We start from the raw sequence: 13,204 nt of genomic DNA, 5'->3' as shown, positions 1-13,204 counted from the left end.
CACTGACTTGTTCCTACTCCCTTATTTCAGATTCCATAACTTGTAAATCAGTGTTCAGAGTTCAACATATAATCCCAAAATATGAATGTTTATCTATGAACATGTCTACACTCATACAATATACACACAAAACAACTGAAGCTCAATTCAGTTCAATTTTATTTATCCAGCGCCAAATCACAACAACAGTCGCCTCAAGGCGCTCTATATTGTAAGGTAGACCCTACAATAATATATACAGAGAAAAAACCCAACAATCATATGACTCCCTATGAGCAACCACTTTGGCAACAGTGGGAAGGAAAAACTCCCTTTTAACAGGAAGAAACCTCCAGCAGAACCAGGCTCAGGGAGAGGCGGGGCCATCTGCTGCAACCGGTTGGGGTGAGAGAAGGAAGACAGGATAGAAGACATGCTGTGGAAAAGACTCACAAACCAAGAGATCAAACTACATTTTTACATTGGCTAAACACCCTGCGATGAACATTCCACTAAATCTCCCCTTTAAATTTGCTTTACAGTGTTTTCACAGAAAACAAAAGACATTCTGTCAGTTAATTTTTTTTTCATTTTTCTATTTTCAGAACAATCTGGGCAATGAGATACCAGAGCTTTCCGTCATTTTAAACATATATTTCTTACAATTGAGAAAATTTAATTTTCTCAAGCTTAAATATTTTGAAGATCTATCCCTCTGTTTGAAAAGTAATGGTACTCCTATTTTACAGGCCAGGAACCATCAAGGCCTACCCCTTTTATTTAACACAAGAACACCACAGCCATCATCACACATCATCAGAAGACAAAAATATATTAATACAGTGCTGCAACAAAGTATTTACCTGCTTCACGATTGATTGATTTTTATTTTTATTTTTTTGCACATTTGTCATACTCATATGTTTTAGATCATCAAAGAAATTTCAGGACAAGACAGATTGCCTGAGTAAAGCAATCAAGCATTTGGTTTAACTGACTATGAGTCTTTCTCGTCTCTGGGGGAGAGGGAGGAATTGTGGCCCGCTCTTCTTTGGAAAATTGCCTCAGCCACACTGGAGGGTTTTCAACCATGAGCGGCCCTTTTAAAATCATGCCAAAACATCTAAATCTGATTTAACTCCGGACTTTGATTAGGCCACTCTGAAACCTTCCTTTTATTTATTTTTTTAAGCCATTCAGAGGTGGACTTGCTGCGTAACCTAAGAGTGCTTGAGCTTCAAGTGACAAACTGATGGCCGGACATTCTCCTTCAGGATTTTCTAGTAGAGATCAACATTCATGGTGCCATCAATCACAGCAGGTCATCCTGAAGCAGCAAAGCAGACCCAGACTATCACACTACCACCACCGCGTTTGACTGTTAATATGATCTCAGTTTTATGCAGTGCCAGTTTTACTCTAACTAACAGGGCTCAAACCTTCCAAAAAGTTCAGCTTTCTTCGTCAGTCCGCAGAATAGTTTCCCAAAAGTCTCAGGGATCATCGTGATGTTTTTTTAGCAGATGTGAGACGAACCTTTGTGGGGTTCACCTTGAACTGTAAATTTTTAAGCAGCATGGACTTTCAGTCTGTCTGTAATTTAATTATTTTTTGGAAAATAAATAAAAAATGATCATTGTACCGTCTCAGTAAATTGAGGAAGCTTGTTGACAGATGATTTCCTCTCAAGCTTTGTAATCAGTATCCAGGGTGAGCTGACTGCATATCCAGTCCTTGAAAAAATAAAACATGTCTCAAAGACAGATGGCCACTAAGTGGCACTGGCTTCCAGAACGTTGTAGAATTGATTTTAAGATGTTATTGCTTGTGTTTAAGTCTCTGAATGGATTAGCTCCGTCATACCTCTCTGACCTTTTAACTAAAAATACTCCAAATAAAACCCTCAGGTCAGCTGATGTTGCTTCTAGGCTAAAAAACAGAGGAGACCGGGCCTTTGTGATTGTTGGGCCAAACTTTGGAACAGTCTGCCCCTTCATATTAGGATCTCTCCGACACTCGACATTTTTAAAACACATCTGAAAACACATTTTTACTTTTTAGCTTTTAATTGCGACTGAATTCGTGTTTTATTCTCTGTCTGTGTTTGTTCTACTTTTTACGTTTTTTACTGTGTACAGCACTTTGGTCAACCTGTGTTTTTAAATGTGCTTATAAATAAATTGATTGAATTTAAATTGATAAATCTTATTCAAACGGAGAATCGGGCTTTATTGTAATGTTCGGTTTTGTGCAGAAATATTTTTATTGTGTTACACTTCAGGTACTTTATATTCTAAAATGAGAAAGTGTATTTTTAATAGAAACTACAGTTAAACCCAAATTCTACAGCATAGTCTCAATCATCTTGTATGTTGGGGGTATTCTGGCACATACTATAATCTGGAGTTGTGCTCATTTAACATAAATGAAGGAGATGATTTATTCTGCCGGCACTCAATCAACCGTGGGTCAGCCTGACATTACAGAACGTCTCATATGAAGTAAAAGGGTGCATGAAATTTGAAAGTGATCACATTTTTATGGAAAACAAACATCTGATATTCAAATGCCTCAAACAGACATCAGATAAGACATGAACTTCAGGTAACCACATCATTTTTATTCATAGATGAAAACAGTGCCAAGCTGTTTATATTGCAACCATACTTGGCTTCAGCTTCTCAGGTCTCTGATCTTTTCCAGTTTATTTTAAACTCTCAGAATAAATTAGGAAAAATGAGAAATGACATTTTTAAGGGAAACGTATTTCCTCTGTGGTTTACTCATGGATTGTTCAGCATGGTGTCAGCAATCCACTGTCTGTAGCGACAAATATTCAGCATTACAATAGGATTTGCACACTTATCAACAGGGTTACTGACAATTATTCCATGTAAAATGCTGTTGTACTCCACAGCTGTACCAGCATCACCCTGGAAGACATTCAGACAGAGTTCAGAGGTTAGATCGTTTTAAATGTCAGTGTTTAAAGTTTAATATTAAAACCAACTCGGGGTTAATATATCAAACAGTTTGCTTACAAAACAGGACTCCACGCCAGGTTTATGAGCACACATGGTGGTAGACTCATCACTAAAGTATTTACTATCAGGTTTATCATTCTCTCCACACTGAACTATCTCAGTCATAGCGCACTTTAAATTCTTGGGGTTGCTGGTCTCTGAGGAAATAAGATAAAGCATTATTAAACTTATTTCTATTTCCAAAAACTGGATCTAGTGTCTGAGGGTTTCCTTACTTTTCACATCAGCTGTCTTGAAACCCCATCCTCCAATCTGAACAAGATCATTCATATTTGGTTTTTGACACCCTTCAGCAGGAGGAAGCCTGATAGTGGGAAGTTTAGGATTCACATCCTCATTCAGTTTTATCAGCATAATATCATGGGGTTGATCACCGTCTTTGAAGGTAAACTGTTGTTTAGGATCAATGTTCTGCTCAAGATTTTTGGGGGATCCTTTAAAAAGCTTCTTAAAAAAACCTGTTATTTCTTTCAATAATGGTACTTGGTTGTTTAAGCCAATCTTCACTTTGACCAACCTGCAAAAAAAAAGAAATTGCTTTGTTTATTTCAGTACATAATATAATAACAACAATATTACTGAACAGCTTAAAAATTTAGTCACTCTGTTTTATCTTTGATTTTCACTTCACCTTCACTTCGTGCTCCTGATGACACACTAGCTTTAAACACCATTCCCTCTCATTGGTGAAGTGACTCAACAAAAGCTGCAGTTTCTTACCGTTCGGCACAATGAGAAGCCGTGATGACCCAGCGGGTGTTAATCAGAGCGCCTCCGCAGGTCATGCCCCCCTGAACAGAGTCTATCTGGACATGATAATGCCTGTCCTCATTACAGGATACTCCCCCAACAATCCTCTTCTCAATGTCTCCTGATGCACAACCTGACACGAGGAGGGAGAGAAGGGTGAAAAGTGCACTCGTGCTAAATAATTTCTTCCTTTTAAAAACGTGAACGTAGACAAGAATATGAAGGAAAACAACTCACCAGCGAGCACAAAAACAAAGACAAAGGAAAGCATCATCCTGGTCCCTCTGGATGTGGATCACTTCAGGTGACCAAAAGTCTGATCCTGTGTCTTTTTTATAGCATGAACCAAGTGGTGTGAGATGCCTAATATGGCAGTCAAATGTACCGTTAGGGTGGGGCATGCAGAGGATTGGAGAAATGGGAAGGAGTGTATTTAAAATACTGAACAGGTTTTTGCATACCAGCTGCACCTCTGACCTCCTGAACTAGAAGAACCAGTTTGGAGCCCCTTTTTACCTCAAACTAAACTTGTGGGATTCGTTTCATTTTTTAAAGAATTTTTCAAACTTTTAAGACAGGCCTTTTTAAATTTATATCACCTTAAACTCTGCACTTCAAAATAAAATAGTTTAGCAGCCTTGTGCTTTTTCCATGTAACTTAGAGTATATTTATTGCAATATATGATGAATGATGATTTGATTTGGGCTTAAATTAAAAGTTAGTTCTTTATATCACATTGGGTGGAGAAACTTAGTTTCCCACTGTCTCCCTGGAAAATCCTGCTAGAGATCTGGGTCAATTAAACACTATCCACTTATATAAAAATAAAACACTTAGAATTATGGTATATATGACAACATGCTACTGAAGTAATCCTCCAAATGTAATTATTTGTTAATTAATTTTTTAATGCTGTACTGTCTGGCAGCTTTTACAGTCAAAATTCTGATCTGAATAGTGTTGAGCCAAACACACTCGGGTTTTCCAACATGAGCTCTATAAATGTTCTATAGACTGCTTTTGCTCATGTATGTATTTCTTTTAGCTGTTTATTTATTCATTTCTATTAGTGTTAGTTCAATTATTTTACTATATGTGTCATAGTATCCTCCACATGTACAATTACTTTAGTAGAGGTAAGCCCAAATTATAGGCTTACCTTTTATTTTATATTGGAGTTGCCTGCTATAGTTTTATATTGTATTTTAGGTCAAAGTTAAATGGAGCTGCTTAAACAGCTTAATAGCCCAATGTATGAGAATGTATATACAATATTCCTTTAGTTGCTTTGGAACCCATATCAACATATCCATAGTATTTTGTATATTCAAAATCATGAAGAGATACTTATACATATGCTTAACCAAATCCTTTGTAACCAAATGCGATCAAGCTGATACTGTTTTCCGTTATTGTGTATTGCTTCTTATTGAACTTTCTGTTGAACTACGTGCAAAAGTTATAGTTAAAATGTGTAAAACATGTTTTTAAAACCCAGTCTATTCAAAAACAGTAATTGTTGTAACGAGAAAACTTGTGAACTTAATGTTTGATGATAAAGTGAAGACTACTCAGTAGCCTTTTGAATATACAGTATACAGCTAAGATACTGAACAGGTCCCGAGGACCCGAGCTTGAAGGATAGACCGCCCACAGGGGCGAGTGGGGAATTATTATATATATAATAAATGACAGTTTCCAGGTTTTATGTTTCAGTTCTTTAATCCACTCCTGAACCTTTGAACCAGCCAGGAGCACAGAAGCTGAAGGCCATGGTGTTTCAGGAATACTTGGAATGGTGACTGTAGCATTATGAAAATTACAGTGATAACACATCTAACATCACGAGCTAATATAGCTATATAGTAAGTTTCTACACAGAGCAGAACATCTGCACAAAACAAAAGGCCACATACGATTCATAATATTCCCAAAATGTTGATTCTGTTCATCTGGATGGAGAAACGTTTCATCATTCACCATAATATTATTACTTATTCTGTTAGTTGACTTTTATCAAATTAATTTTCATTTAAGCTTTCCATTTAAAAGTGTGTCGGGGGATCTTTCACTTGCTGGGTGAATATGTAAACAATACACTCCAGAGCCGCTAAAGCAGAGACTGAATCTGCACAGCAAAATCATTAAGGCAGTATCAGACAGCTGGATGACAGTTTTCAACTACTGACTTTTTTCACTTTGTTGCATAAGCATTGCAGGTATCAGATATTTGATTGCATTCATTTGCATTTTAAGCTCCTTTTACAACCTTCCACTTTCTTTTTCTAAAGCCTCATGTTGCAATCGCAGCTTCATCATTCTTAGTTTCTGTTGTCACATTTATTTCATTCAAACTTCCTTTGTGGAAATTAGGCAGTTCAGTAGCAGCGTTTGCAGCAGACACAGCCAAAAAACAGTCAGTATGCATTTCTCCACCAATCAGTTATTTCGGAATCCATCGTTAACACTAGAAATCATACGTCATTGCTCAGACAACATAGATATTACAAGGGCAGACAGCGCCCCCAGTGGACAGGTCAAATAGTCCCTCCACTCGGTGCTTTAGTCATTGCACATGAAGAGCGAAAATGTCATTTAATTTAATTGCATAGTTCAGTAATCAGTTTAAACAACCCGAGCACGAAGCAAAGCATTTAACATGCACACACAAACAGAAGGGGAAGATAAGGTGTCAACCTATCCTCTCTGCATGCCACCACACCGTGAAACAACTGATGATTTCGCCTTCATTAAAAACCTTAATGTGATATAAGCATAAACCTTAAACCCAGGAATAGATGTGCAACACAACATATAAAGGTTTACAATACTGGGAAATCCCTACATCCCAGTGCCACTGTTAAGATCCTGACTCTGTTATGTACTTTCTGTTTATCTATGGTCATTCGATAAACAAAATTATTTTATTATTATATTTATATATATCTTATTTTCACCCAGTGGGGAGTAGTATGTGTGTGATACTAGAGCTCTAACAGAGCCTGAGGGTCCTGTCAGTATCTTGGCTGTTCCTAGGATTGCATTCTTCTGGACAGGGACCTGATGTTCAAACTGGAATCTGCTGGAGCCACTCTTCCAATTTGGTTACCGCTCCTAATGCTCCCATTACCACTGGGACCACATCTTCCAGCTGCCTACTGGAAGCGCCATATCTATCGCAACTACAGTCCTCTGCTCCTTGTCAACTACCTGCAGGTGCGCCTCCAGATGAGAGTAAGGCAAGTCCAGAGGAGTCAGCTGAAAGGGACGAACAGGTTGATTAAGTTGATTAACACCTATGATGTGAAGATTGTCAAATATCTGGGAGCAGACAGAACCCGCTGACATCAAGACAAGAAAGCTCCTTACTTTGCATGGAGGGTTTCACCCCAAATCCAGCATCCTGAGACTGTAAGCTAAGCAGAAGGAAGGAGGCTGAGGACTGTGAGCATCAGAACCACTATTCAAGGTAAAAGAAAACTGGTAATAGCAGGCCTAGGAACAGCTGAAATACTGTGTAGGATCTTTTAACTCCCAGGCCTCTGGTTGAGGACCCGAGCTTGAAGGATAAAGACCACCAAAAGGGCAAGTGAGGAATTCATATATAAATGTACATACCATATATCAGGGACGTTGCTTGGATGTCTGAATTTTTTTGGATTTAAAGTGTTAAAAGCACCTTTTTATAAAAATAAGTTATTTATTATTTTTTTAATTTCTGTTTTCATTTTTGCAGTACTTTGTTTTTTGAGTATTTTAATAATTACTTTTCTTTTACACCATTTTTGGGATTTCACTGTATTCATCGACACTGACTTACTCTTTCCTACAAACTATTCTGTGTAGCGTTTTCAAATGTAAACTGGATTTCATTGAACATGAAACACAACATAATACATGAACCTCTATCATTTTCCTCTTATTGTGGCACAAGAGCAACAAATTGTAACCAGAGAAATTACAGAAAATGCACTCAAGAGATGGGTTCATATTTATGAAACAACATTAGCGGCACAGTCCTCACATTATTGTGTATGGAATGATGAATTCACCTATTGTTAATGTTACAACAGTAATATGCACTGCATACATATACAGTGTATTTCTTTTACTAGATTACAGTTTGATATCGCACGGACATAATAACCTCAGATCTTTTACTGGGCATCATGAGGTCGGCTCTGAGCAGCTGTGTGATTTTATGTTTACACCATCGCAGAGCTGTAATTATTTCTCTCTGCCCCCCTGATGTTCTCAATAACTTTGTTATGAGTGATGAATTTTTTGTTGTTTCAGCCTACATGAGAAAATTAATGGATGTGTGACTGAGTGTGAGAAGTGTGTGAATCTGTGGCTCAGTGTGTCAGAGGTGGCAGCATTAACTTTCCTTCTCCACCTCCTCTCACGTCACCTGTGCCCTCGTCACTTTCAGAAAGATTTAGAATGGCTGAAGTGTTTTAGCCAACAAATCATCACCAGATTTACTTGCTTTACAGCGAAAGGTGGGAAGTAATGAAGTAAAAATATTTTGTTACAGTACTTAAGTATCTGTATCTGTACTTTACTTGAGTATGTAGTAAACAGTTTTTAATGAACACTTTTGACAGTGTTACATTGTTAACAGCAATCTAGTCAGTTTTCTGCAGATACAAAAAACACAGCCAATATTAACCCTCACAGTTATATTAAATTTTGACCTGATAATGTGGTTGCATGATGTAAGACACTAGAGCGAGGAAGTCAGACACATCCTGTGCCCCCAATCTTCCTTGTGGCTGCAGCTGAAACTATTTTATCTCTTTTACTCTGCAGCTGGTCAGCTCATACAGCCTACTCTGTGACATGTACAAAGACATAAGTATTGGATTATTTACCACTTTTGTTTAGGCTCATAGTAAAAATTATTTAAGACTGGACAGTGAAGTGTTTGACTGCCCTTAACTGAATTGTAAATGAGCAGTTAAGGGAGCACATGACCCAGGCGTTAACCTCACTGAGAATCTTGGGATGTGCTTTGTGTGAAAACACACAGACTCACTATCGAGATACACAACTGGGAGAAAAATCAGTGTAAATCTGGATGGAAATAAATGTCAAGACCCTACACACTAAGGTTGCTGAAACAATGTCTCTGCAAGTGTATCATCAAAACTGAACGTGATCCGACAAAACAGAATTCTAGCACATACTATGATCTTGAGTTTTACTTAGTTCACATAAATGAAGGTGCCTTGTTCTACAGATTTGTCAGTGCTCATTTAACAATGGGTCAGCTTGATATCACACTATGTGCTCTATGAAGTGGGAGTGTGGCTGAAATGTGAAACTTTTTTTTATGGAAAACAGAAAGAAATGACAGTTAAACCCAAATTCTACAGCATAGTCTCAATCATCTGGTATGTTGGGGCTATTCTAGAGCATACTAAAATCTGGAGTTGTGCTCACAAACCCTATTCAGTTTTATCAGCATAATATCATGGGGTTGATCACCTTCTTTGAAGGTAAACTGTTGTTTAGGATCAATGTCCCGTTCAAGATTTTGGGGGGATCCTAAAAAATTGTTTTAAAAAAACTTTAATTTGTTTCAAAAATGGTACTTGGTTATTTAAGCCAATCTTCACTTTGACCATCCTGCAAAAAAAAAGAAAAGAATAGAAAAAGGAGAGATAAGCTTATTTGAGCACATAATATAATAACAACAATATTACTGAGCAGCTTAAAAATTTAGTAACTCTGTTTTATCTTTGATTTTCACTTCACCTTCACTTCGTGCTCCTGATGACACACTAGCTTTAAACACCATTCCCTCTCATTGGTGAAGTGACTCAACAAAAGCGCGAACGTAGACAAGAATATGAAGGAAAACAACTCACCAGCGCAAAAACAAAGACAAAGGAAAGCATCATCCTGGTCCCTCTGGATGTGGGTCACTTCAGGTCTGATCCTGCGTCTTTTTTATAGCATGAGCCAAGTGGTGTGAGATGCCTAACATGGCAGTTACATGTACTGTTAGGTGGGAGTTAAGAAGATAGGAGAAATGGGAAGGAGTGTACTAAAATACAGGGTAGCGGGGTTTTGCATACCAGCTGGACCTGTGACCATTTTGGAGAGTTATAATTTTGGAAAACTTCTTAAAATGCACCTGCTATCACATCAAATTTCATCTTTTTAATTTAAGACCACCGGAATAACTTTAATGCTTCACAGTTAAAAACATCCATACATCCCATATATTTTGATATAATTGTTTTATTCAGGGTTGCAGGTTTAGAGTACATTTGCATAATGACTGAAATTAGCACCACTGACAAACAATGGGCTGTGAGGTCAGTTTCTTGATCATTGACATGCAAATTGTCATGGCCATTTATCAATAACCACTGATCAAAGACCATTGATCAATGACTGAAAGAGTCACTTGAACACACACACAGAGCTCTGAAAGCTGTTAAACTACTGCAATATTTCAAACAAATGAAGAGGTTAAACATTAACAGTTTCTGTTGAGCTCTGTGTAATGTTTGAACTACAGAAAGCGTTGTGCTGCAGTGCTGCCCAAGATACAGAGACACACCCGATATCAAGATTCACACCTACTTTACACTTTATGTTGAAATTTGATCTGATCATGTGGTTGTTTAATGTGAACCAATAGAGCGAGGAAGTCAGACATGTCCTGTGCCCAATCGTCCTTGTGGCTGCAGCTGACACAGTTTTAGTTCACCTGTTTTTTCTCACTCACTGTGTTTGTGTGCACCTTGTGTTGGCTGCAGGTGTGCTCAGCTCACCTCAGCTGTCTCTTGTAGGGACCTTCTATGAGGCTCCAGCTGAAACTCCTATATTTCATTTACTCTACTACTGCTCAACTGGTCAGCTCATACAGCCTACTCTGTCACACGTACAAAGACAAAAGTATCAGATTATTTATTTCTGTAATTTATTTAGGCTAATAATAGTTTATCAACCCTAATTACTAACATGTTGTTCTGTTAATTAAGTACATCAGAGGAACAGCTCGGGTCAAACGTTTTAGAGACAAAGTTAGAGAGGCAAGGTTTGGACATGTGTGGAGGAGGGATAGTGGATGAATCATGTTAATGATGGAGCTGCTAGGCACTTGGAAAAACAGAAGACCACAGAGGAAATTCATGGATGTAGTCAAGAAGGACATGCAGAAGATTGGTGCAAAGGAAGAAGATGTTATGGATAGGATGAGCTGGAGGCAGATAATTCCCTTGTGGTGATCTCTAAAGAGATAAGCTGAAAAAGATAGGAGTTGAAATTCTGTGAGACGTTGAGAATTCTTTTTGGTTTGTTTGTTTATAGTAAATGGGAAAAGACTTTAGTGAGTGCTTTCTTTAAATGTTAACAGAACACAACCTCGTGGGTCAGAGAGCTGACCTGTTATAAAGCGCTTTGGGTGCCTTGAAAAGCGCTATATAAATCCAATCCATTATTATTATTATTATTATTATAAGCATTCAGCACGGCATTCCAATGCACAATTACACCACTAGAGGGCGTAACACACCCACAGTTGGGTTTCATGTAACCGTACATGCCCTCAGCTACAGGTACAGCAAAAGTTTACAAAGTTAAAAGTCCAACCACCAAGAATGAAAATATACCATATTACGGTATATGCATAATAATTAAATTTGTGGATACGCCATACAAATTCAAAGCGCCAGTCATCCAGTTATCCTCAACTTACACTTTTACAGTACAGCGTACTGTCCCCATGCACAGGTGGGGGCAGGGGTTACGAAATCAATATCAATAGAAGAAGAAATCAATACATTTTTAGGTTTATTGAGCGAGTGCAAGATTGTTTGGGATGTGGTCACTCCACCAACCTTCATGGTACAGTGGGGCAAAAAAGTATTTAGTCAGCTACCGATTGTGCAAGTTCCCCCACTTAAAATGATGACAGAGGTCAGTAATTTGCACCAGAGGTACACTTCAACTGTGAGAGACAGAATGTGGAAAAAAAAAAAAAAAAAAAAAATCCATGAATCCACATGGTAGGATTTGTAAAGAATTTATTCGTAAATCAGGGTGGAAAATAGGTATTTGGTCAATAACAAAAATACAACTCAATACTTTGTAACATAACCTTTGTTGGCAATAACAGAGGTCAAACGTTTACTATAGGTCTCTACCAGGATTGCACACACAGTAGCTGGTATTTTGGCCCATTCCTCCATGCAGATCTTCTCGAGAGCAGTGATGTTTTGGGGCTGTCGCCGAGCAACACGGACTTTCAACTCCCGCCACAGATTTTCTATGGGGTTGAGGTCTGGAGACTGGCTAGGCCACTCCAGGACTTTCAAATGCTTCTTACGGAGCCACTCCTTTGTTGCCCGGGCGGTGTGTTTTGGATCATTGTCATGTTGGAAGACCCAGCCTCGTTTCTTCTTCAGAATTCTCACTGATGGAAGGAGGTTTTGGCTCAAAATCTCACGATACATGGCCCCATTCATTCTGTCCTTAACACGGATCAGTCGTCCTGTCCCCTTGGCAGAAAAACAGCCCCATAGCATGATGTTTCCACCCCCATGCTTCACAGTAGGTATGGTGTTCTTGGGATGTAACTCAGTATTCTTCTTTCTCCAAACACGACGAGTTGAGTTTATGCCAAAAAGTTCTACTTTGGTTTCATCTGACCACATGACATTCTCCCAATCCTCTGCTGTATCATCCATGTGCTCTCTGGCAAACTTCAGACGGGCCTGGACATGCACTGGCTTCAGCAGCGGTACACGTCTGGCACTGCGGGATTTGATTCCCTGCCGTTGTAGTGTGTTACTGATGGTGACCTTTGTTACTTTGGTCCCAGCTCTCTGCAGGTCATTCACCAGGTCCCCCCGTGTGGTTCTGGGATCTTTGCTCACCGTTCTCATGATCATTTTGACCCCACAGGATGAGATCTTGCGTGGAGCCCCAGATCGTGGGAGATTATCAGTGGTCTTGCATGTCTTCCATTTTCTGATGATTGCTCCCACAGTTGATTTTTTTCACACCAAGCTGCTTGCCTATTGTAGATTCACTCTTCCCAGTCTGGTGCAGGTCTACAATACTTTTCCTGGTGTCCTTCGAAAGCTCTTTGGTCTTGGCCATGGCGGAGTTTGGAGTCTGACTGTTTGAGGCTGTGGACAGGTGTCTTTTATACAGATGATGAGTTCAAACAGGTGCCATTCATACAGGTAACGAGTGGGGGACAGAAAAGCTTCTTACAGAAGACGTTACAGGTCTGTGAGAGCCAGAGATTTTCCTTGTTTGAGGTGACCAAATACTTATTTTCCACCCTGATTTACGAATAAATTCTTTACAAATCCTACCATGTGGATTCATGGATTTTTTTTTTTCACATTCTGTCTCTCACAGTTGAAGTGTACCTCTGGTGCAAATTACTGACCTCTGTCATCAT

At 38.7% G+C, this 13,204-nt stretch overlaps 1 protein-coding gene across 1 annotated transcript; it reads right to left on the bottom strand.

Annotated features, from left to right (window-relative positions):
- Positions 1-2,578: 2,578 nt before the first annotated feature.
- On the bottom strand, positions 2,579-4,394 carry LOC146697099 (kallikrein-2-like). The gene is made up of 5 exons (XM_085474177.1): positions 4,011-4,394; positions 3,744-3,906; positions 3,239-3,540; positions 3,021-3,160; positions 2,579-2,912 (listed from the first exon to the last, which is right to left on the bottom strand). The coding sequence occupies exons 1-5, from the start codon at positions 4,045-4,047 to the stop codon at positions 2,763-2,765; spliced, it is 792 nt and encodes a 263-aa protein (XP_085330303.1). The 5' UTR covers positions 4,048-4,394; the 3' UTR covers positions 2,579-2,762.
- Between the last annotated feature and the right edge of the window lie 8,810 nt (positions 4,395-13,204).

The sequence above is a fragment of the Copadichromis virginalis genome, linkage group LG12, assembly GCF_057382275.1.
Source record: "Copadichromis virginalis isolate Kocher_CV1m ecotype Utaka linkage group LG12, C_Virginalis_male_GT1.1, whole genome shotgun sequence".
Classification (NCBI taxonomy): Eukaryota; Metazoa; Chordata; class Actinopteri; order Cichliformes; family Cichlidae; genus Copadichromis; species Copadichromis virginalis.
This window is presented reverse-complemented; position numbering and strand designations above follow the sequence as displayed.

Excerpts from the sequence above, each read along its gene's own strand:
- LOC146697099 (XM_085474177.1), bottom strand. The coding sequence starts at position 4,047 with ATGATGCTTTCCTTTGTCTTTGTTTTTGTGCTCGCTG. Across the intron at positions 3,541-3,743 it reads GCTTCTCATTGTGCCGAACG|GTTGGTCAAAGTGAAGATTG; the intron begins GTAAGAAACTGC and ends TTTTTTTTGCAG. Across the intron at positions 3,161-3,238 it reads CAAGACAGCTGATGTGAAAA|AGACCAGCAACCCCAAGAAT; the intron begins GTAAGGAAACCC and ends TTATTTCCTCAG.